Below are 25,162 nucleotides of genomic sequence, written 5' to 3'. Positions count from 1 at the left end.
AATTAACTCAGTTTCATCAGATATGACCTCATAGCCTTTCTGTATTCATCCCCTAAGATTGAATGTTTCTCATTCCCTTAGCTAGGCAGTTGGAGTGTTAGTGGTTAACATGGCTTCTACTTGCCCCACAGCAACATCTTCTTGGCCACACTGGCAGTTCCCCCTAGTGAAAAGCATTCAACTATGCATTTAAAATTCCTTGTAGTAGTTTTCCCTTTAATTACGAGAATGGCTTCATTACTGGTATCTTTGCTACCATTCATTTTTCATTTTTCTCCCATTTATTATTGATTCAGGTGAGCTGCAAAATTTCTGCTAATCTAGTTACTTACAGTATTTGAAATGTACCACAGAATTTTATTGTGTATAATTAATGCTAACATAAGCTTCCAAAGGATCATCTAGAAGTTTTTTTTACCCAGTAATTAGCTATTCAAGCACATGATTATAAGATGTTCCAATCTATTGTGGATTACTACCCATTTTAAGGAGAAACCCTAATTAAAATTATTCACTTTCAATGGGTAGTTTAGTTCTGAGAATGTCCAGATGTCATTTGGCATAACTTTTTAATATACTTTATTGTAAGGGGACTCTAAATAGCAGGCTACTTTCCTTATTTGATTGAGACTAACTTCTAGAGAGGAACTTACCTATTTAAGCAGAGGCAGATATTTGAAATATCAAGATATCATGAAATATCTTGCTATAGCCATCCAGGCTAACAAAACCATCTTTTTCTTTTTTAAAAAATAATTTTTTTCTTATTAAAATATGCAAATATTTATAGCTAGGCATGGTGGTACAAGCCTGCAATTGCAGCTAATTGGGAGGCTGAGGCAGGAGAATCCCAAATGCAAGGCCAGGCTGGGAAATTTAGTGAGACCCTATCTCAAAGTAAATTTTAAAAAAACACTCACATGGGGCTGGGGCTGTAGCTCAATGATAGAGTGCCTGCCTCACACATATGAGGCACTGGGTTTGATCCTCAGCACCACATAAAAATAAATAAATAAAGATATAACAACAACAACAAAAAATTACTCAGTTGTACAGTGCTTGCCTAGCATATGTGAAGCCCTGGGTTTGATCCCTACTGCCACAAGAAGGAAAAAAAAATTAAAAAAAGAAGCAAGTATTTATTATACATGATTTTTTTTTTTTTTAAATACGAAGAAAATCAGTGGGATCCTACTACATACACAATTCTATGTCTTGTGCTTTCACAAAACACTATGAGCATTTTTCTGAGCATTACACATCCTTTATAACCATATGTACCATAATAATTTTGTTGAGTTGTTTAAGCCATTTCTCATATTTTGCTATTATAAATTCCATGATAATAAACATTTTCATAAAGGGGAGACACAGCAACTTCAGTGGAGCTCAAAGGAGATACCCAAGTTACAACTCTGTGTGCTCAGGTTTCAGAAAGCCTGAGGGCAAGAAGTGGCCTCTATACAATTCCCCTCAATGTGCTATTCACAGAGCCCATTTCCTATCCCCTCTTATCTGTCCAGGAGTTCTCAAGTCAGGAACTGGGTCAGGATTACTCAGAGCAGTATTCAATTAAGATTGGATGGTGCTGAGATAAAAAACAAAATGTGTAAATTTTCCCTTCCTGTTATAAAGCTTAGAATTTAAATGCTCTTACCTTGGGAGAAGGATCTTTTAATGCAAGTGTCATTAAGGACACAGATTGTGGGCTTCCAAGCTCAGGCGTATCAGGAACAAAGGCCGACCAGTAGCCATACAGAACTTTTTTTTCTATTGATTTTATAGTAGAAAGAAAACAAGCTAATGCTCCTTGGCGAACTTTGGCTTGGTATGACCTTTCATATCCAAAATAAGGAAGAAAAGTTTTTAAACAGCTTTTTAAAAATGCAACATGAAATGCTATTTATTCTAGACAATTAAAATCATACATTGAGAAATTAAACCTAAAATAACCCCTAAAGATGTTGCCATGATATTAAAAATTTTTTAAAGATATGATCAATACATGTTAAGACAATTTGCTTATCTAATAAGGTATTAAGGCTGACAAAAACCACAACTCGATAGAATATAAGAGGGCAACATTTTGATGTTAGGAAACTAGTATTAGACATGAAACACTGCAGAATATCTATCCACCCATTCAACAAATATCCCATGAATGACCCCATGTAGGAATCAGACATTATGCTGGGTTGGAGGACAAATGAAGCCCCTGCCCATGCTAAGTGGAGGTGATTGATGGAAAGCTCAAGAAATAATAACACATTTGAAATACACTAGGGCAGAGGTTAAGCCAAAGGGTCACACAGAAGGGGCTCTTAAACCAGAATGGGAGGGATTGAACAAGTTTTCCCAGAGAATATGATTTTTGAGCTTATTTTGAAGAAGAGTAGTTGTTAAAAATACAAAATGGCCAAAACAACAACAATAACAACAAACCCCACCAAGAACAACAGCAACAAAAAGAAAGAGAGAAAAGACTATAACAGGGAAAGGAACATACAAGGACAGATCAAGTGAGCAAAGCAAGTTCAGAGTAATGCAAAGCTCCACATAAATGAGAATTCTCAAGTTTCAATCCAGGTAGCAGTCAGGTTTTTAAGCAAAGCTATAAACTGACATGCAACTTAGGATATTAAAGTATAAAAATATAACAAAATACTACTACCTCATTTTACCCTGTAAGCCTCCTTCAGCATCAGAATAGTCTGACTCACTACTGCTGACTCTTTTCCAGCTGCAAGTGGTGAAGGGTGAGGAGACCCGCTCTTTTCCCAGAGTTCCACTTCCATCTACTGGCAAACCTTGGACGCCCAGGGAGGAGGAGCATCGAGTGTTCCTGTCATGCATGTTCACTCTGCTTGTGCCAGGGCCTGGGACTGCTTCCATCTCACTACTAGATTCTTCTTCCTCTTCCTCTCCTTGTGGGGTTTTCTTTGGCTTAATTTTGTATTTTTTCTTTTTATTCTGATTTTAGGAGCAAATGAAGACATACATATGATAATTATTTATAAATGACTTTTAACAAAATCACTGGTACTTCCTCATTTGAAAATGACTAAATATGTTCCCAACACATAGTTTAAAGAAACAAGAACTAAGAGAAGAAAAGAAAAAAGTAACACTTACTTAGTATCTATGCATCAGACACAATGCTGAGTACTCACACACACCATCCTGGACTTAAGAAATAAGGCATGAAGTCCATGGGTCACAGCAAAACATGTGGTTTGGGTTCAAATTCTACCTCTGTAACTCTGGGCAAAGCACTTAGCTTCTCTGAGCTTGACCTTCCTGATCTGTAAGTATGAGGCACCTACCTTGAACAGCATAGTGAAAGTGTTCAGCCTTCTCAATAGAGATTAAAGCCTATGGAAATGATGCTAGTGCCTATTTTCTCAGCTCTCCCAATTAAGATATGCAAGATGGTAATCCATTACATACACTGCTGGTACTAGGGCCCTGGGGCTACACAGAAGAAGATGCTAAATAAAAGCCAGTTTCTTTTTCCCTACTTTCTTCTTTCTGACATCTAAATATCTTTGAAACTTGTGCCTTCTTTCAAATTCTCAAAAGTCCTTATCTTTCAAAGTCCTTATCTGTAAGAGGGAAGGTTCTTATCATTTCTACCTCAGACTACTGGCTGTGGCCCAGACCCATACTCTTTTATTTACTACCATGGTGGTTCTCTTAAGATGCAAATTCAATCACATCATTCTGCTATTTAAGATTTTTTCCTCACCTACAAGATAAAAACCCAAATTCTTAGCATACTATACAAGACCCTTAGGATTTGCCTTTGCTGCACATTTATTTGCCCTCCCCTTTCCCTTCATGAACCCGAATCTCTACCCTACAGTTAACATATGAGCTATGCACACTCATTCCCTTATGTACCTTTGTTCCCTCAGAACATTCTTTCCTCTCTCTGTACTGTTATTCACTCCTGAATCTTAGTTTAGTCACTACAGCTTTTAAAAGATTCTTCCTCCTCTATTTGGACGGGGTATCCTGCATGTGTTTTGAATACTCTGCGAATATTTTGATGAAAGAAATCCTAATATTACTATGAAGTTTATATATGCATCTTTGCTTCCCCCTCCAAACTCCTAAGAATAGCCAGTGTTGGTATATTTCACAATGGTATATTAGCACAATGTCTGGTGTTTGGTCAATGCTGAATAGGTGAATGAATGAAAGAATTCTTAATCTTAAGCTTTTTTTTTTTTTTTTAATCAGGTATTACATTTTGGATGTAAAATCTTGGCCACATATCTGTATGCTATAGGTTCTCCAACAGAAACATGAAGGAGACAGCAGCTATCAGGGAAGGCTGAGAAATGTGGTAAATGTCAGAAGTGTAGAGACATTGTGCGGACCGGTAGGTGGTCTTCTAATGGTCTACAGAAGGGCTACCAATTTATGGCCCATTGTCTGTTTCTGTGAATATAGTTTTACTGGAACAGCCATGCCCTTCCATTTACACAGGGCATCTCTGGCTGCTTTTGCACTATGACCATGAAGTGGGTAGTTGCAACAAAGAGCTAAAATATTTACCAGTCAAGTCCTTAACAGAAAAAAATTTGTTGATCCTTGGTTTTGAGAAGTCTGGGGATGAGAATGCTTGATTTTGTATATAAAGTGAATGCTTATTTTTGTAAGGTGTTACACTGTCTGGACCGCTTAGAGCATAAGGTGCTTTAAATTGTACTTTCAATAGTCTGATAAATTTAAATTTACTTTGCTAAGTACCTTAAATTGAAATCAAGTTCAAGGTGGGCTTTTGAGGCAGTGGCAATGCAAATCATAGAAAATACACAAAGCAAACTATTCAAAACAATCTGCAACTTAAATTCAAATAGACATAAATGTACCACCGTTGGTCGAGAAGCAGTGGATTCTGACTGTTGTGGTTTGACAGGTGGTCGCCCATCATACTGAGGAAGTGGAGTGGGGTATAACACCGTGGGCATCTCTATGTTTAGTCCAGGAAGTCCATGAAACATGGCTTTCTAAAAAGTGATGAATAAGGAAAACACACACATAAATATAAATCTTACAGCAGAATTATGCAGCATGCTCTGGATCAGGACACAAACAGATTAAGATTTAAAGACTATTAAGTAATAAAAATGGGACAGAACTTTGACACCTTGAAAGTTTAAGGCTTAAAGAAGAGCTTAATCTCATCTATCCTAAAGCTGGATCTGGTTTGGCCACATCAGATTAGGTTTGATTTTTAGCATAACTTTATTTAATTATTTAATCCCATCATCTTATCCAGTTATTTTATCTATCCACTAATTTTTAAACTAATTTATCATTTTTATTTAGTCATCTGTCTCTAAATCTAGCTGTCTGTCTCTATTTGAGGGTAAAAGAAATGGCACATGGGAAAAGTTAAAATTTTAGTTTTAATAAAGCTATATTGTCACAGATAGCAATGACTTCAGGTGAGCACAAAAGCTCCTTTTTTTTTTTGTCTCGGCTGAGATAGCTGGATCCCCAGAGTGGTGAGTTCATGTCCTCCTGCTTGGCAGGTTTGGAAGCTAGTGACAGCAGTGTGCTGACACATGTCTTAATTAACCTGCCTTCTACATGACAGAGGATGCCAGCAGAAGCCCTGGCTCTTTTCTCAAGTACAATAAGGTAAAAGCTGGTTCAAGATAAGCTGTGATTAAATTATCTTCAGATTTAATCTCACAACTTGTTCCTTCCTAAGATTCAAAGATAATTTTTAAATTTTGGTATATTTATTTAAAAGAGGCTATTATCTATTCTTAATATTAACTATGCTTATATATATGAACATTGTATTCTGCTCTCTTAGAATATATGAGAACTTTTGATACCTTCAAAGTTAGCCTTTGAATGATGATATGAAACGGTACTCACATCTGGGGTTTAAATGGGAAAAACACGAATCATAATGAAGAAGTGCCTTACCTTTAGTACAGCTAGAAGAGCTCCAAGTTCATCAGTCTGTGTTAGTTTCATTTTTCCACCATTTAGAAGTGACTGAATGCCTTTTAATGCATTTTGTAACAACTAGGGGGACAAAGAGAGACTTAGTTAGAAGGCAGAATAAATTTTGGTTGTCCAGGGATCTACTCTTCAGCATCACTTAAGATGGAAGAGGAAAATTCTCTAGATGATGAAAAAACCATTTGAAACACACAAAGCAGAGGTTAAGATCCAGAAAAATGACCTGATAAATCACTTTGAGTTATTTTCTAGAAGAGTACTCTTGAGAAGTCTTATACTACAGACTTATAAACCAGCATATATAAATAGTGGACAAGGAAAATAAAAAGGAAGAGATTTAGTGGGAAGACTGTGATAAGAAATGAAAAAGTAATAGTAGAGATCAAAAGCAGGGAAGTTCTCCAATATGGCAACCTCAGTAGCTCTTAAAGTCAAAGGTGTAAATGTAGAAGCAGATGGTAAATGATAAAAATGTAATCTCTAAAGGCAAATTCTGGATCAAGATTGATTTCTTGATTCAGTAATCTCACTTCTAGGACTCCATCCTTACTCCCTATAGGGGAGGATGTGAACTGTAGCCCTGTTTGAAATAGTGGAAAAACTTTTAAAAAGCAATTTTTATCCAATTTGATGATCATGAGAATGATTACCTAAGAAGCTAACCTCCTAAATGTGAAACTCAGCAACAACAGTTGCAGGTACTGTGTCAAGCACTTTAAAAGCTCTATTTTTATTTATATTTTACATGAACCCTACAATGTAGTTACATTAGTACCATTTCAGCAAGGAACATGTAGGCTCTAACCAGTTAAGTAATTTGCCCAAGATCTCCTAGCTACAGAAATAAGAAAGCATGAAGTACATTAAGAGGTACTGAAAAAACGTACCACAGATATTAAGATTAAAAAAAAAATACAGAAAGTTTCAAAACAGCATATTAAACATGATTCTATTTTAAAAAGATAAACATACTCATTCACATAGAGAAAAAAAATCTAAAAGCACAGATCATCTCCAGTGATTATATCTGAGTAGGGGACTATAAGAAACTTTTACTATCCTGGATCTGTAATGTATGAATATGTCAACCTGAATTTAAAACATGTTAAGAAACTACCATATTTGCATATAATTCTTTTAAGAAGAAATAAAATAGTACAGATATTATTGAAGTCTACTTTCTTCCCTTTCATCTTAAACATCAGGTATTAGTCTGAAACTAGACTGTTTTTATACTCAGGAGGAAAAAGAATGAGAAGAGCTTTCTTTTAAAACCTAAAATGCCAAACAAAACAAATAAAAAAGGTTTCTTGTAATTTAAACCCAAAGATATGGTTCAGTCTTTTTGGCTTACAAACGTTCTATGTAGATATATATATACATATATATAGACAAAACTAACATAGCAGCCAAAATTAAACTTGTTGGTAACAGCCTCAGTTCAACTCTTGCTTCTAGACATATCTACATCAATTTGTAAGATCAGCAATAGTCCTACCTACCATGCAAAATGTTATGTCATCCATATCTGATGATTTTGGAGACTGTAAAGTGGTCAAGAAAGCTTGGAAGCAAATATTTTGGTAGGGCTCCTCCAGGTATGGCTGTCCTGGCACACTAAAACACATATAGAGAAAACAACTCAGGCTGTGTCCTTTGAAATGGTGCCTTCAAAAGAATAATAGCAGTAATAAAAACTAATAGAGTTGTAATACACCCCTGAATGTGACTATACTTAGAAAAACTGTGCACTTTGGCGGTTAGTTACTGCTGTAGCACAGGCACAGTCTCCAGTAAATATAAAGAAGGATGAATGGTTTCCATAGGGAAAAATTACAGAAATTTGTAGTGGAAGAAGTATGGACAAAGAGAAATTTTGAGTTCTGCTTTTCATTTCTAAGAGAAAAATAATGTAAAGAGGTTCTGTAGAGTTAGAATCACATGATTGAACCTGTATTTTTAGCCACCATACACCACTGTGCTACCTAGATACAAATTCAAGTTTGTGCTGTTCATTTTCTACTGCATATTGTAGACTAATTACATCTTCTTAAGAGAGAAGAAACCAACCTTGACAGATAAATCTCACCAGAGCTTAAACTGGTACGACTATACCCTTCTAAAAGACAATATGACTAGAATTCATACCAATAGAAAACAAAACATTGACTATCACTTTTAGCATATATATTTTTTCTTCATTATGAACTTTATTTGATTAAAATCACATCATATAATGACCTTATTAAATAACCTGGGAAATGCAAATTGAGATATTTTTTCTAAGTTGCTCTTGTTTCAGACAGATGAAACAATCTATAAAAGGGCCCGAGAGATACTATCTTCTAACTACTGGGAAAACTGCCTGTATCCACATACCTGAGACATAAGTTTGCCATGCAATGCACTGCAGCTCTCCTGACTTCAGGGTCAGACTGAGCCAAGTCACTCAATGTTGTTAAGAGGCCGGTCTTGCCTAGCAAGTCTGGAAGGTACTACAATAAAATAACAGTCAATGTTGGTTTAGGAAAAGCTTCCAGGAAAATATTACAATTTAGACAGATTTTATTTTTTTAACTAAAGGGCAGTTAAATGTCAAAAGACTAGCTATTAAAAAAAAAAAAAAGACTAGCTGTTAGGTAAATCTTTCAGATGGGTGTAGTAAATATGCCAAAAAATGGCAGAAGGATCATTACTAGGTAGTTGCTAAAGCTTTTTAGACACGGCTGTGCAGATGATGGGTAATGATAATAATGATAGTTAACAGTTAAGAGTGCCAAGTATTTACAAGGCTAAGATTGTAAATCAAAGCTACATGTCCAATTAATGGCAGGATAAAAACCTAAAGATAGGTCTGTTGACTCCAAAGCCTCTGCTCCTCATCTTTCAAAAAAAAAAAAAAAAAAATCAGGACACAGTTAAAATTACCTTTTGACATTTTGAGCCATTACAGTAAACCAGAGCTGCCAGGGCTTGAAGGATTTCCATGTGTGTCCAGGAACTACACTGATGAATAGCTGAAATAGTATATCCCATCAGGAAATCCAAGTTCTGTTCATCAACAATCACCTACCGAGAGAGGAAAAAATACAGATGATCTAACTTCTTAAAAATGTTTTTGTCTTTTTAGAGATTATCTATGCTCACCTGAATCAAGTTGTGCAAGGAGTATATATCCACCTTTTTGGGGTCGAAAGGATCACCTCTAAATCTTTGAAAGTTTGATCAGGTTAGAGGCCTTTGACATGTCCCAGGGTCTCGTTCACTTCTCCCTTTAGTCCCTCCACTCAAAGTAAAACCTTGTAACTTTCCCTTGAACTAACTATACACTGATAGCTGTAAATATTAACCGACAGGACTTAAAACACTGAATTGTCTTAATTCAATTAAACTACCTTATATATAATAATCACTCAATATATGGTGAATAAATATGCCTGCTAACTACCTACTGTGTTGCTAGCATGGTGTAGGGAATACAATGAGAAATGGCACATCTCTGTCCCCCCTTATTTTATAATCTTCTTGGCAAAGATCAGGCTAATCCAACTATCAATTTATGGACATGACAGGACAAATAGTCATCAAATGCCAGAAAGCTGGTTATGGACTATAGGTGTCACAAGTACACCCCTGAGACTAGTCAATATTTGGAAGCCACCTCCCATCAGTTTGAAACATTCTAAACTTGAAAACAGCCTATCTCATGTAGTAGAAACTGTTGGCTACCTATCGGCATCCATGTTCTCCTTCCCTCATGGCAGAGTTCTGATTCTACTCAAATGCCCATTTCTCTCACATAAAACCTCTAGCAAATCCTAATTAGTTTAGTAGTTCTCAACCAGAGGCAATCTTGACCACCAGGGAACATCTGGCACAATGTTTGTAGACATATTTGATTGTTACAATTAAAAAGGTGCTATTGACATCAAATGAGTAGACGTGATGATTGCTGCTAAACATATCCTACAATGCACAGGACAGCTTCCATAATAGAGAATTATTTAATTCAAAACATCAATAGTTTAAAAAAAAAAAATCAATAGTGTCGAGGGTCAGAAACCCTGAAGTAAGTCCACTGTGGCTGCATAGTGTAATCATTTAGGAAGCTTACGCCCTCTAGGTGATGCTAATGTGCAGTCAAGGTTGAAATCATTGTTTTAAGCACTCATGGTAATTCCATTCCCTTTTTCAGAGACTGGTTTAGAGAGATGTTTATATGACTTAAGTCTCCAATGAGATATCAGGAGAGTCTACTGGAGAATTTATGGGACAAATTTCCTCATTTGTAAATAAAAGAGACACAAAATTAACAGGGATAATCTGGTTTCTGTGGAATGTTATTTAGTTATTTTGCATAGGATGCCTAGAATGGAGGCAGCCATCTTATGACTATCAGAGAGGCTGAGTATAACACACACTAAGGACTGCAGAATGGAAAAATGCTAGTAAATCTCTTATTAATAAGGGACTCTAGAGCTGCTTCCTTTGGGACTTGAAGTGTGGCATTAATTGTTTCTTCTTTTTTATTGTTTTGGTACTTAGGATTGACTTTTCTGTTTTTTGAACCCAAAGCATCCTAGTAGACATATGCTAATTGATAACGCTTTTCACTCTCAATTACATTCATGTACTCATGTGTAACAGTCTTAATCCTAAAAATCAAAGTGGGTTTATCTAGCAAGTTGGAAAAGGTTCTAGAAATAGGTAGGGAGCTGCAGTTTAGATCTTGATATAAATAACTGGTGTCTTTTTATCCTGGTGTACCCTCTTCCCCAAGCTACTTCTTAGGTTTTATGTACATAAAAAATAAATTAAAAAAATGATAGTTTGAGGAAAGAGAAAAAATATTGGTAGGAAAGAATTCTGGGATCATTTCAATCCTGAGATGTATCTTGGTCAACCGTACATACCACGAAAAAAAAAAAAAAGTCTAAGGTCAGGAGGCCTGGTTGACACAGTGGTTACTGAATCAACAGGAATACTTCTAATATGCTTCTAATAGACAAACTTCTAGAATTGTGCAGAATAATGTTCTTCTGGTCAGAGTTATGTTTGTTTTAGTATCATTTTCATTTTTTTGGTACTGGGTATTGAAACCAGGGGTGCTTTCCACTAAGCTACATCCCCGATGTTTTTACTTTTACTTTTTTTTTTTTTTTAGGTGGTGCTGGGAATTGAACCCAGGGCCTTGTGCATGTGAGGCAAGCACTCACTCTACTAACTAAGCTATATTCCCAGTCCCCAGTATTTTTACTTTTTATTTTAAGATAGGGTATCATTAAGTTGCTGAGGATCTCCCTAAGTAGCTGGAGCTGGCCTCAAACTGGTGATCCTCCTGCCTTAGCCTCCCAAGTTGCAGGGATAACAGATGTGCACCACCATGCCTCGCTTGTTTTAATATCATACTGAGGCATTTGCTTTTCCTAGTGTCTCAAAAGATTAGTTTATCATACCTACTATGGATATAGTATTTCAAAAGCATTTGCTTATTCTCAAAGTTCATGATCTGAATCCTAAAGTTACATACATGATTACCTGTAATCTGTTTAGTAAATGGTGGATCAGCTGAGACACTTTGCTGACAAGATGATTCTGATTAAGAGGCACCAGTCGGCAAGCTTGGACAAGAAGAGCACTGACATCCTACCAAGAAAAAAACAATCAAACAAAAAAACCACACAAAGGTAACATTCCCATTAATCAAGTGAAAGCCACCCCCATCCCCGCACCAAACACAGGAAAATGGGAGAATTAAACTGAATGTTCATACTGAAGAATGGGAAAAGATGACATCTGAATGAAATGTGAGGCAGAAAAAGATGAAATAACAGCACAAAAATAGGGTGTGCTAAAAAAGAAAAAAGTATAAATATCATTTTTGTCAAACTAAAGACTCCAGAGTCTCTACCATGTATAGACAATAGAATTAAATAACCAAAGAAAGGCTTCCAGCATATAAAAGCACATAATGAAGTTAAATATATCAAAAAATGAAGCCAACTAGATTTTCAATGTCATTAGGAAAATTGGAAACGACACATAAATTTTACGTAAAATTGGGGAATTATTAAAAAAAGAAGAAACTATTTGCAAATCATATCATTCTTTATTGGTGTTTACTGAATATAAAGGCTCTGAGCACCTACTATGTGCCAGGTAGTAGGCTAGGTCCTTGGGCTCCAAAAGTGAAGCAAACATTTTTCTGAACCTCAAAGAGCTCAGAGTCTAGTGAGGGAGACAGAAAATACACAAATAATTAAATTAAGTGCTGAAAGAATTAAGTACAAACATTGTGGGAAAATAGTGATTATTCAGTATTGTGTACAGTTATATAGAATCTGGAATGAATTGAAGGATGAATAGAATTTTTGCAAACAGATCAGCTATCAAAAACACACTTCAAGAAAAAAAAAATGGAACTGTGTAAAGACTTGGGAGACGCAAAACACCAGCAGCAAGAATAGTACCTTTGAAATGCAGACAAGACACAGAAGGAGGAGTGATAGGAGAGAAAACTGGAAAAGCACATATTTTTGCAAAAATATCAAAGCATACAAATAAATCAAAAGTCTTCCTGACTTCTTCTTAATCCCACTCACACTATTATCTTGCTGTGAACACTTCTGGATTTTTTCTGCATATATAAACATATGCATATTTTAAAATTCTTCTCCTTTCTTGAACCCCATATTGACTTGCATACATTGTTGGGCAATTTTGCTTCAACCATTTACCATATGTATAGATATTCCCAGATCAGGTTTTCATTTTTATAGGCAGTTTTTTTTTTTTTTTAAACCAAAGGAAAAAATCACTCTGGCAGCACAGCAAAAGGGTTGGACCAGAGGAAGGCATTCAGTTTAGAAGAAGACCAGTGCAATAGTCCAAGCTAGAGTCATCTTGCCAAAGGCACTAGCAATGGGAACAAAGAGAATGGTATGGACTGAGAAACATGTTTGAAAGAGATTCTGAAGAATCTGGATTGGACAGGCTCCAAGTCAAAGGAAAGGGAAAAGAACAAGGGTTTGTGTTTTGCATGTCCTGGAGGATGGGATGGATTGGGGATGAAAGTGTGTAGAGGTAACATTCATTTTTAAAAACTGTCAAGCTTGAGTTGCCTGTGAGCATGAGAAGGCTGTGGCTCAAGTGTTTAGAAAATTATTAAGTGATATCCAAGACTTGGTGTGTATAAAAAAGATTTCTCGGATAGCGAAAAGAACTTCTAAAGAGGAGGCAGAGGGGGTAGAGGAAGAACGGAAAATACAGGGACTTTGTTACAGACTGAGGCTCCACTTCTAGCTGTTGTTTGCCAACAACGTGATAATGGATCTTTGTGAACTTCAATGTTTCCATCGGCAAAAAAAAAAAAAAAAAAAAACCGACCTAATAATTATGCACACTTTAAGATTCCTGGAATGGTTCATGGTAAAGTACACATTAAATAAACAGTAGTTATGAATTTAATTGACAAAAGCGTTTGGGATGCATAGAATGAAAGTGGAGCGTGAGAATGGAAAGGTGGTGCCAGATGCGAGGTGTTAGAGCAGAAATCATCAAACTGGGCTTTGAAAGACGAGAGTTTGCCAACCACTGCAGAATCTTTCAGACGGAGGACAGCAGAGAATATGCCAGGATCGGAGGGAGCAAGCCAGCCTGGATTTAAGTCATCGGGGCGCTGGGTGAGAACAGCCAGGAGAGGCAGGCTGGAGTTACCAGCTGGGTTCCCTGAGGGTGGGGCCGTGGCAACAGCGCGGCTCCCGGTCTCCCACAGGCGAGGCGCCTACCTCTGCGGCCACGCCGCCGCCCTCGCTGTAGTTCTCGGAAATGAGCTGGTCAAAGAGCAGGTGGATCTCGGTGCGGGCGGAGCTGCTGTCATCCGGGCGCAGGGCGCGGAGCCTGGCCGACAACCGGCGGAACCCATTGTCCTGCTCAGGGGGCGGCTCCCGCGGAGCCTCTCGTAGCTGCCCGCACGACGGCGAGCCGGCAACTTGCACCGCCGCCATCTTCCCTATGTAAGGCCCCTGGAAAATACTTCCGGGGCATTCCCGGGTTCTGCAATCTAGTTCCGGAATGCCTAATATGGACCAGAAAGGCAGGCCAACGAAGAGGTTTCCATGACTGCTGTACCCTTCAGCCGGGTACCCTGCAGGTGCTCTCTGAAATCAGCTTAAAAATATTTCGCCCGCCCACCTCTTCTGAGCGCAGGCTGAAAAGTGGAGTCTCTATTTGTCCTCTCAGAAAGTTTGTTTTTGGGCAGGGCTGACAGTCCTGTTGAGTACTAGAGTTTCAGATTAGGGCTGCAGTTGGAGAAGGGTTGCAGTAAATGGCAGTGGCGGAAACTGCTGGTTCTCAGAAGTCCTTCTACTCCTCTTACAGCGTGTTAGAACCCCTGATTTTTCCCCAAGCACAAATGCACCCTGACTAAAGATTACATTACCCAGTATTCCTTGCAATTGATTCCATCTATGTGATTAAAATCTGGCCAATAAAATATAGGGCAGCTTTCCAGTACTTTGGTGACAGCTGACTGTTTCTTTGTTCCCTTTGCTTCTCTTCTGACAGTGAGTGTTCTTAGAGCCACCTCTCACCACTAGGAAAGTAATTTTGAAGTTTAAATTGAACTATAGAAAATATAACCTGCCTGGGGGTGACCTAGTTGGCATTGGAGACCCCAAGATTTTCTGAAAGCTTGAAGGCGAGAATGGGAAGTAAAATAGCCATTTAAACAATGATCAGTTTTCAGTCACCCAGGAGGTGAAGACTGGACATTCACATTTGGGTAGACTGAGAAAAGCATCTTTAGGACTTTTGAGTTCTACAAATCTTCACCTCTGGCTCCTGGAAAAATCTTGAAGTCATCTGAATATACATATTTTATCCTCAGAATAAAACACTGGTCATCATTGAAAATTGTGAATGTGCTTTTTAGCAGAGCTAGTTCTTTGAAGAATTTGAGCTTCTTTGGGGAAAAATGTTTATTTTTTTGTTTGGATTTAGATTCCATTATGCTTGTATATTATTGTTCATTCTTGGAATAAGTGTACATAAGTGTTATATATGTGCATGTATGCATGTGTATTTGTGATACTGTTCAAGCATTTTCTCAGAGACGATCAAAAGCTGAAACTAGTCTCTAGATGTTTTAGTTGGGACTCCCTCAAAATAGAGCCTCAGACAAGATTGGTATGTGAGTCATCTATTCAGGAATAAACAGGGAAGGAAGGAGAATCAATACAAATATATGCTATTGAGTTGGGCATTGCAAGAAGTTTCTTATCACTCAATCCTTGGAGTTTTTTGTTTTTAGTTGTAGATGGACACAATATCTTATTTATTTATATGTGGTGCTGAGAATTGAACCCAGGGTCTCACACCTTCGAGGCAAGTGCTCTACCACTGAGCTACAGCCCCAGCCCAATCCTCTGGAATTTCTGAGAAATCTTATGGAATGCTCTCAGAACTCCCTCCTGAGGAATGGAGGACAGAAGCATATATCTGCCAGCTTTTGACCTCTATTGTCAATTATCACCTGGCTAGGCATTAGCTCTGTAGTTAACATGCATCGATGTGCAATGTTTCCTAGAGGAGTCTCCTGTTGCGTAGTTAAAGCAGCCCTGAGGCAAAACTGAGATGGTTTGGGATATAGAGTATATGTTTGAGGCAAGGTTCTGACAAGTTATATTTGACAACCACTACTAAATAGTTTACTGAGGTAAACCATTGCTGTAAGTATGGTTCTAAGCGTTTAAGACCAAAAGTATTTGAAGTAGTGCTTAAGAGATGTTCAACACCCTAGGATAGAAGGATGTAAGGCCTGGTCCTTACCATACTGGAGTTGGTGTGAAGAGACTGGGAATAATCTGGGTTTAGAGGGGTTTGTAGTAGGCTACAACATAGATTACCCATATATAGTGTTATTTAATATTGAATGACCCAGATATTGTAAAGTATACCAATGTCAATCTGTTGAGTCATGATAGATTATATCCTTGTGGATAGAAATAAATATTCCTATTTCATGGTGATCAGCAACTGAAGGAAAAATTTATCAAGCTCTCAGGGAAACTTTTGAAAGCCCATTTCATTGACTTGAGGTTAGACAGTAGCACCCCAACACCCACCTCCAACTCTGAGACTATGAAAACTAACAGTCTCTCCCAAGAAAATTTCCTCACACATCTTTGATCCTTGGTACTCTCAACATTTAAATAGTCTTAGAGTGATTGCGGAGCTGTAAGGAGTGTTAAACAAGTTTATAGCCATTTCCCTTTTAACTTCTTCATTGGCTGATCTGGAACCTTATTCTGGAATTGCATTTCTTTCACATTTGCAACGTAAATCAAGCTTGCATACCCCCACTCTAGTTCACATCCTTGTATATTTTTTATTTATGATAATCTGTAGTTATTGTTTTTGTTTGTTTGTTTATTTACATGTTATCTGTTTCCTCTTCTAGAATGTGAGTTTCATGAAGGCACAAATCTTGTCTGTGTCATTGACCATTGTATATTCAGTGCTAGCAAGCACATGGATGCAGTAGGCATACACCTATACTTGTTGATAAAATGAGTAAATTCACTGTTTTAATTGTTTATCCAGGGCCCTCTAGTTTTCATCTATTGGGTGATGGCACTTTTTATGAAAATGCTTTGTAAAGTATGAATTTTTATAAATTTTGCATTCAAATGATGAGATATTATTATTTTCTCTCTTTATAGTGAATGAAATAATGCTAGAAAGCTTAAATAGTTTGTCAAGTTCCACATTAACAGCATTGGTCAAAATCAGACTTTAACCTAGGCCAGCTAAGTCTTAGGTCTGTGATTATGAAGAACATAAACAAGAAATTATTAGACATTTTTACCTCCCATATTTTTTGTAATGGGGGGAAAAACAGAAATGAGGGGCTGACTTTCAATATCCAGATTAAAACTAGAAACTAGAGACTGGGAAGGAGAATTGGCCTTGTGTCTTGTTCTAGATTCTTGTAAAATTAAGGGTCAACAGCCCATCTATTTGGTAAAAACAATAATAGTAATAGTAGTAAACATTTATTGAATATAGTTATCTCTTGGAGTTCATGATTCATTGGTTCTAGGACTCCCCTGAGGATATCAAAATCTGAGAAGGCTCAAGTCCCTTATATAAAATGGCATAGTATTTGCATATCACCTGCAGACATCTTACCATGTAGTTAAGTCATTTCTGGATTACTCATAATATCTATTGCAATGTAAATGTCATGTAAATAGTTGTTATACTATATTGTTTAAAGAATAATGAGAAAAAAAAAGGTCTGCACATTTGGTGGCAGGCACAATTTTTTTTTGTTCCACATATTTTCATCCTGCAGCTGGTTGAATCTATGGATTCAGAACCTGTTTGGATATGGGGAACCAACTGTTGGGACCACTATGTCAGGCACTATGCCAAGCACTGTACAAGAACTAAACTCTTTGTAGGTCTATGATGTCTATACTATTGTACAAATGAGGAAACTGAAGCACAAAAATGTCAGGATATTTGCTGAAGGCCACACAGCTGCATGTGTGCCTTGGTTTGAAATTCAGAGTAGATGGTTCTAATTACTGTGTTATAATGCCTATCCCTCAGAGTTTGACACAGGATAAAAGTGTAGGCCCCAACACCTATCTTATGAAATTATGTAATTAATTTTATGCAAATTACTAAATTTACCCAAACTCTTTTCTTACTTATGAAATGGTCATGATAAGTATAGTCAAAAGATTGTTGTAAGAATAACTTAGAAGTTGGGCATAGTAGCATATGCTTGTAAGGAGGCTGAGGCAGGAGGATCTCAAGTTCAAAACCAGCCTTAGCAATGGTAATGTGCTAAGCAACTCAGTGAGATCCTGTCTCTAAATAAAATATAAAATAGGGCTGGGGATGTGGCTCAGTGGTTGAGTGCCCCTTAGTTCAATCCCTGGCATTTCCCCCCTCCCCACAAAAAGAATAACTTAGATAATGCTTGCGAAGAATTTAACATATTCCTTGTTGCATTGAAAATATTCAACAAATGTCATGTATCTTCCTCCTCACCTTCCTTATCTTCACTGCCACCTCTCACCAAATAACTCAAGTAGTGTGGATGCTTTTAAAGTGATTATTTATTGAAACAAACACCTCCTCTTCCCTTCCTCCATACTACTTGTAGTCTCCATCCACAGGTCCTGATTTTCATTTCTCTTTCCAGTCAAGAATCTCCAGACAGTCCCATCATTGCAGGCAGAAACTACAGGAAGAGATGAGCAGTTATTAGAGAAGATGGCCCTTAAGATAACTCTTTGAGAAATGGACAAAAAATTTATATGTGAGACCTACTGTTTTGGGGACCTGGATCCACAGAATACAATTCTGAAAATCCATAGCAGCTGCAAGTGGCGAGCAAGGTCCTGAGCATTCCAAGGATTGCAGGTGGATTGGGCAAGTAATATGTTTTGAATACAAATGGTTTGTTTTAAAAATGTATACTGATTCTATTGTGTTTAGTACAACTTAATTTATCATCAAAACTGAATCATGGTGGCTTTTTACTATGCTTTCTTCAATTAATAGCTACTGAAAATAAAGAAACTACCACATGTATTCCTGAAATATCTTTTATAGGAGAGGGATGCTTATAGGTCAACAAGACAATATCTATCAAATGGTCAATAATTATACTTGGTCAATAATTATGCTTCTTAGAATTTACCCCAAGAGAATTAATACAGGCATGTTTAATTTACTATTCATTATAGTCATATTAATATTATAAAAATAAGAGCTATCTTAGAGGTTACCAAGTACATGAGCATATATGATGGGCTTAATGCCAGTAGAGATGATGGAATGGAAGACTCACTTTTAATACTAAAATTTTTCACTAGTGATTTTTAAGTCAAATAATTGAGAAATTGAAATAGGTACAAGATTCTCATTTTAAAATACATATTATATATTTATGTTTAAAATATGCATCATCATGTTAAGCAGACATTTTGGGGGGTTGTGGGATTATGGGTTATTTTTATCTTCTTTTTTTTTCCTAAAAAAAATAGCCTGATTTTTTTTTCCCCAGGATATACCGGGTAAGGAAATTATTTTAAAAGTTTGGAAATCACTATCTTGTGATGGGATACATCTTTTATTGGGGGGTGAAGAGGGAAAGGCTACTAGAAGACAGGCTTCTGTCGCATCCAATTTTGGAAAGTCTAAAAGGGAGCCATGTGTACAACCTGCCTGGGTAGGGCAAGTTTGGGGAAGCAGGATGTTTTTACCTGTGTTTAGTCAGAAGCACAATTATGTCCACACCCGGTGCTGACACAGTGCTCCCCTGGTCCACAGTCCCAGTCACCTCTGCAGAGCTCAGCACAGGCCCCTAAGTTAGAACAGACCAGCTGAAAACCACTGTGCCTGAGGCTTAAGCACTGGGGATGACAGTCCAGGATTAAGGAAGAAGTTCCACTTCTTTCTTTCAATTTAGTATTATAATTTATAAATGATTACTGGCAGACTAATACTCATTAACGTATTGTATATCTCAGTTAAATAACCTCAAAAGGAAAGCCTACCTTAGAGATGGGGAGAAAGTGTTTGTGTTTGTGGAGGGTAAGAGCAAAGAGGCCCCCTGAATGTCCTTACTTCCCCACACTGCAAGGAAGGGGAGACTCACATTTACTGACTATCTTCAAGGGTCCCCTGCAGTCACCTTGTGCGATGAGTCTAACTATCCCCATTTTATAGGTTTTTGCAGCTGGGGTTCACAGATGTGACTTGCCTGCTAATAGATACAGAAGTGGGATTCACCCCTGACCTGCCTGGTCCCTCGGCCTTCTGCTGGCCCACATGGTGAAATTGACCTGACATGAAGAGTACATCTCTAAATTTCAAGGAGTCACTCTTGAACTGAGTGGAGAGTCCCCAAGTTCCCAGAGTCTCAAGATTGGTTTTTGGAACCAATGAAGTAGGACTAAAGATCTGGTTAAGATCTCACAGGGGCTTCTAGCAAAGTATCATGCAGTGCTGTAGATGAATGTATGCTGTGCCTAGATTGGCTACTTAGCTGTTTTCAGGAATTGCTCTACCTGATTCTATCTCTGGACTTCTCTTGGCCTTTGTTTCCTCCTCTGTAAAATGGGGCCCTTAGATCTAGCTGGAAAAAATAAAGCTCATTCTCCATTGTGAACTCCAATCAATGGAGGTGGCTCTTTGGTACTGTGCTGACCAGGCTCAGATGCCATATCCATGTTCAGAGAGAAAAGAGTGCCATGATTGACTAGCAGTATCTGAGGGGTGTAACAAGGGCCCTGGGGGATGTCTATGATGTACTTTATAGGAATTAGTGTGATCCCTCCATGTTCCCAGTAGCTGTTGTTGATTTGTTGTGAGGACATCAAAGATCCCTTGTCCCCACTGATGGCAGTTTAGTCACTCATAAGTACTTACTGTTGATTTCTTATTATATATCAAGCATAGAGGAAGTTATTCAGGAAATATAGAGATGTAAGACAAGCAGCTCAGAATCTAACAGTTGAGATAAGACTTACATTCCAAGTACTAAAAATAAAGTAGCAGGACTGGTTGTGGCTCAGTGGTAGAGCACTAGCCTAGCACATGTGAGGCACTGGGTTGGATCCCCAGCACCACGTAAAATAGATAGATAGATAGATAGATAGATAGATAGATAGATAGATAAAACAAAGGTAGTGTGCCCGTCTACAATTTAAAAAAATTTTTTTAAATGTTAAAAAAAAAACCCAACAATATTTCACAAGTGTCCCAAGAGAGGTAGATCCAGAGGACTCAGGGGACTCAGAGGAAGTAAGTCATTACTTCCAATTAGAGTAATTGTAAAAGGTGAATCTTGAAGAGCAGGGATATTTTGAAGGCAGAATTAGTGGGAGGAGGCAGGTGGAGTGTTGTGAGAAAAGAATTACTAGCAAAAATTCACAATGGAAAAATGCAACCGGGTTGGAGTGAGGGGGAGGTCAGTGACGTGCATAGCGTCCAAAACTTAAGGAGGAACTTGTGCACAACCTTGCGATCTAGTGCAGCTTTAAATCTTGAACCCTAGGCACCTCATCGGTCTCACTCCCCACCCTGGAATAAGAGGAATCCAGGAGGAATGGCAATTGGAAGTCTGCATAAGTATTATGAGTAGCTGGAAGCTAAGCAGGAAATGGAAGCAGGGGACAAACAAACAAAAAAAGGCAGGCAGATGTCCAGGACCTGTGGACTTGGGATTTCATTTGATAGGCCAAGAGAGGCTATTCACTTGGGAGGATCATTCTGGTGTGGGAGAATAGGATGGAGCAGGATTTAACAGCCATGCAAACTGCAAAAGGAAAACTCTAGAGTTAGGGAAAGGTGTTAGAAGCTGTTGAGATGGAGTAATCAGGCCAGAAACAGTGGGGCAGCGAGAGTTGAAGGAGCAGGTGAAGAAACAGTTTCAAAGAATGAACCAAAATGGGATGGGGTGGGGGGAAAAGAGCAAAGAAGAGAGAGGAGTAAATTGAATCCTCTAATATTTAGGGAGAAGAATAAGATACAGTGAAAGATAATCAAGGAGAGAAGAAAGCTTGAGGACTAAAGGAGGGCAAAGAATAGTAGATGCTGTGGAGGTTGAAGACTTTGCAATTGAGAAGTCAGGGGATTTGTCAAGGGGACCACGGGGAGAAGCTTCAGGAGAATAATGGCGGCAGGAATCCACAGCCTGGATTCATGCCCCCATTATTCTCCTGAAGCCATTATTCTCTTCAAGCTGTTAGGAACCAAGTTACAGAGAATTAAGAATACTCCTTTGAAAATGGTGGTGGTAAAGGGAGAAGAAGTCGTGATGGTTCATGTTTAGCATGCTAAAGCAAATATTTTCTCCAGATAATTCAAGAAAGAAGCTAGTGAAGAGGGAGATGGAGGATGGCTGATGAGGGGACAGAAGGAGAAGAACAGAGAGTCCAGATGGTGGAATGAACCGGGGGAAAGAGGGAGAGAAAGCAGGGGCAGGAGAGAACTCCTGCTCAGGGAAGCTGCGTGGTGGCCACCAAAGTGTGTGTGTGTGTGTGGGGGGGGTCCTTTCAATGTCTGTTTAAGGAGAATCTTTCCTCCTTCTCCCCATTCCTCCTGCACACACTGGTACCTGAAATTCTACGTTCTAGAGTTTTCATTTGAAGAATAGGGCCACTTTCTGGCTGGACTCACCCAAAAGTTGCAATGGTCTCACCGCAGCCTGAAGCTCCTGTAACTCAAGGCTGAGGAAGATGAGTGCCACAAGGAGAAGGAAGCCTCCCAACTTCATGTTGCTGTTGGAAGTCTTAGGTGCACATGTGGCAGGGCTCAGAGTAGCTGAGATTTATACCCTTCCACCCACTGAGCTGGCATGCAACTAGGGCCTATGGACCGTGGAAGCCTAAGCCCTGCCCAGAAACTGGCGTTGTGGGAGACCACACCATACCTGACCCAGGAAACACCATGTTACTTAAACAAGCTTCTGTGCCAAGGGAACACCCTCCTCTACCCAACAAATAGGACTCCTAAACTGGGAAAGCTAGGGTGGGGTGGGTGGGGTGGGAAGATGGGCACTAACCTTCATTACTAACCTTCATTCAATTTTTCATCTTCAATATTAGTATTAAATGTCTGCTGTGGGCCAGGTATGTACTACGTGTGTTGAGTATGTCCAGAGAAATTCCAATCTAGGAGCTGGGTACCAGGTAGCAAGGGTGCCATCTGCTCTTGCACGTCTCCCCTCCCTGCTCCCAACTTTCACCTCTATAATTGAGAGCATGGGGAGCTATCAGAGATGCTTCCCTATCCCTGCTGGTGACACAGTGGGCTACCTTATTCTCCCTCTGCCTTCGTCTAATGCTTTCTGCTGCTGGGCACCTGGCAGGTACAATGGTCTTTGCCTGAATATATGTCATTTTCTTGAGATAGAGTTCCACTTTGCCTTGTTTAGAAAGTAGGGTATTTCATGTTTGAGACCCCAAATTTCCTATACACATGTTACTCTCCTAGGGTGCCTCTCATCCTGCAGTCCTGGAGTGGGAGGTGGGATGGGGTGTAGAAACCAACCAGCTTAAGGAGTGAGATTTCATTTCCTCCTTCTTGCAGAAACTTCTGATCTAGATGAGTGATTTTCTAAAATACTCTTTTCCTTCCCCAGTGATTCTAGGGGGTGGGGAGGGCATGTACAACTTTGGCCATGAATTGTGTCTCACAAGATATATTAATGTAAGATAAAGAAGATGTTTGGGCTGGTTAGAGGTAGCAGGATCAGTTTGCAGCCTCTTTATAGGTTCCTGGGGGAGATGGTTGACTTTAGTTTAGAAAGTAGGGTATTTGATGTTTTACTGGGTTCCTAATTCTGGGACTACAGGAAAAGACCTTTCCTATTACAGTTCATTTGTCACAGTTCCTGAAATGCTGCCAGCTGGTGGTCCTTTGGGTAAACAATTGACCTCATAAATCACGTATTTGAGAGAGTTAAGAGGTACAGTTATAGACCATGCATAAAGCAGTTTGCAAACTGTCTTTACTCAATTTTGCCTAGCTCAAAACTGAGGTTAATTAATATTTAATTTTTCTAACAGGACTAAAGCCTGATAAATACATTTAGAGACCCTAAACACTGATAAATTTATGATGATATCTCCATATGTAATCCAGATTTTTTTTAATATTTATTTTTTGGTTAGACACAATACCTTTATTTTGTTTATTTATTTATTTTTATGTGGTGTTGAGGATCGAACCCAGGGCCTCGCGCATGCCGGGCGAGCGCTGTACCGCTGAGCCACAACCCCAGCCCTGTAATCCAGATTTTTTAAAATACTAAAACTTGAAATAGAAATATTCTTTTGAAATGACACAGTATGTTGAAATTAAGCTAATTTTTTGGGGGGGATGTCTCCATCTGATTTCAACTGGATGTCCTAAGCATGTGCTTATTTGGCCCTGTAGGTTGCTCAGAGCCAAGTGGGACCTTCAGAGCCTTGGCAATGGCTCCCAGCCTGCCTGCTTGCCTCCTCTCTTGCTTCGCACACACTCCCCACTGTTCCTGGACTGGTTGCTGCACCTTGCCTAGTACATCACGCTTTACTAACACAGCCAGGCTGTTCTTTGAACTTGAATTTCCTTTTTTCCTTTCTTCTCTGTATGTCCAAATCATTTTTATTCTATCAATTTTTAGCCCCAAATGTAATGTCTGAAACTTTTCTCAACTCCAACACCTGGGAGAATAACTTTCTCTTGGCATTTGACATAGTTCTTATCATGAATATTAGACTTAATTACTATTATTATTATTATTATTATTATTATTTTACATTTCTCTTCCTTGAAAATCTTGATGGCTGAATGGGGTCTTATTTATCTTTTGTCTTTAGTACTCAGTGATGGGTATATATTATTCTCAGTAATTATTAAATGAACACATGTTAGAAAAAGAGAAAGAAATGAAGGGGGATTTTGGTTAAATACTGGGGTCAACAGAACAATGGTAGAGTGGGTGGGATTTGGGGAGCAAGAGAGACGATGGGTCTGCATAGATACCATAAGTTGTCAGAGTGGAAGTTTCAGAAAGACACAACTGGCAGGAAGGACAGCTTTGGAGCTGAACATGCTTCCATCTGAATCCTGCCCTGAGGTCACTCGCAGGATATGTGATTGTAGGCAAGTATTAATATCAGTGAATGAAAAACTGCATTCATTTTTTCAAAAATACTCTTTATGTCCTACTGTGTGCCACAACCTGTGCTAAATGCTGGGAATGTGGTGGGAGCAGGACAAGCTTGGCACTTGCTTTCATGGAGCTTCTACTCTGAGGAAGGAGATAGAGTAAACACACATTCTCCAGAAACCATGTTGGTATAAAAGACAGAGACTATTGTTCACATAAATTTGAAGTGCAAACCAAATGTCACCCAAGACTACCAAGAGAAATCCCATTTGCATTCGCACAAATGACTGAGCTTTCCACCTACCCTAGAAAGAATCAGCAACCCCCAAACCATTCCCCAGTTGTTGATGCATGACTGTCCTACCTGGATTTAACTATACTGCAGCTAGTTTATGCTTCCAGTTAAGTAAACATTTAACTGTGGTTAAATAGACATTTCTTGGTCTATAGCACCTCAAGATTTTTTTTTCTCTTGTATCAACTAAGAAGCCT

The 25,162-nt window shown here is 38.5% G+C and overlaps 1 protein-coding gene and 1 long non-coding RNA gene across 2 annotated transcripts; both read right to left on the bottom strand.

Moving 5' to 3' along the window:
- Positions 1-33: 33 nt before the first annotated feature.
- On the bottom strand, positions 34-14,024 carry LOC124080022 (HEAT repeat-containing protein 6-like). Its single transcript, XM_046425872.2, has 9 exons — positions 13,776-14,024; positions 11,527-11,634; positions 8,917-9,057; positions 8,368-8,483; positions 7,491-7,605; positions 5,950-6,051; positions 4,878-5,015; positions 2,672-2,970; positions 34-1,835 (listed from the first exon to the last, which is right to left on the bottom strand). The coding sequence occupies exons 1-9, from the start codon at positions 13,992-13,994 to the stop codon at positions 1,637-1,639; spliced, it is 1,437 nt and encodes a 478-aa protein (XP_046281828.1). The 5' UTR covers positions 13,995-14,024; the 3' UTR covers positions 34-1,636.
- Positions 14,025-18,101: 4,077 nt separating this feature from the next.
- On the bottom strand, positions 18,102-22,484 carry LOC131423459 (uncharacterized). Its single transcript, XR_009225060.1, has 2 exons — positions 22,192-22,484; positions 18,102-18,244 (listed from the first exon to the last, which is right to left on the bottom strand). It is a non-coding gene; the product is annotated as an uncharacterized LOC131423459 (long non-coding RNA).
- Positions 22,485-25,162: the final 2,678 nt, after the last annotated feature.

This window comes from Marmota monax, unplaced genomic scaffold, assembly GCF_021218885.2.
Source record: "Marmota monax isolate L192 unplaced genomic scaffold, Marmota_monax_Labrador192_F-V1.1 WCK01_AAM20220418_F8-fsc01662, whole genome shotgun sequence".
NCBI classification, from domain to species: Eukaryota; Metazoa; Chordata; class Mammalia; order Rodentia; family Sciuridae; genus Marmota; species Marmota monax.
The sequence above is the reverse complement of the archived record's forward strand: the minus strand, read 5'-3'. Positions and strand labels throughout refer to the sequence as shown.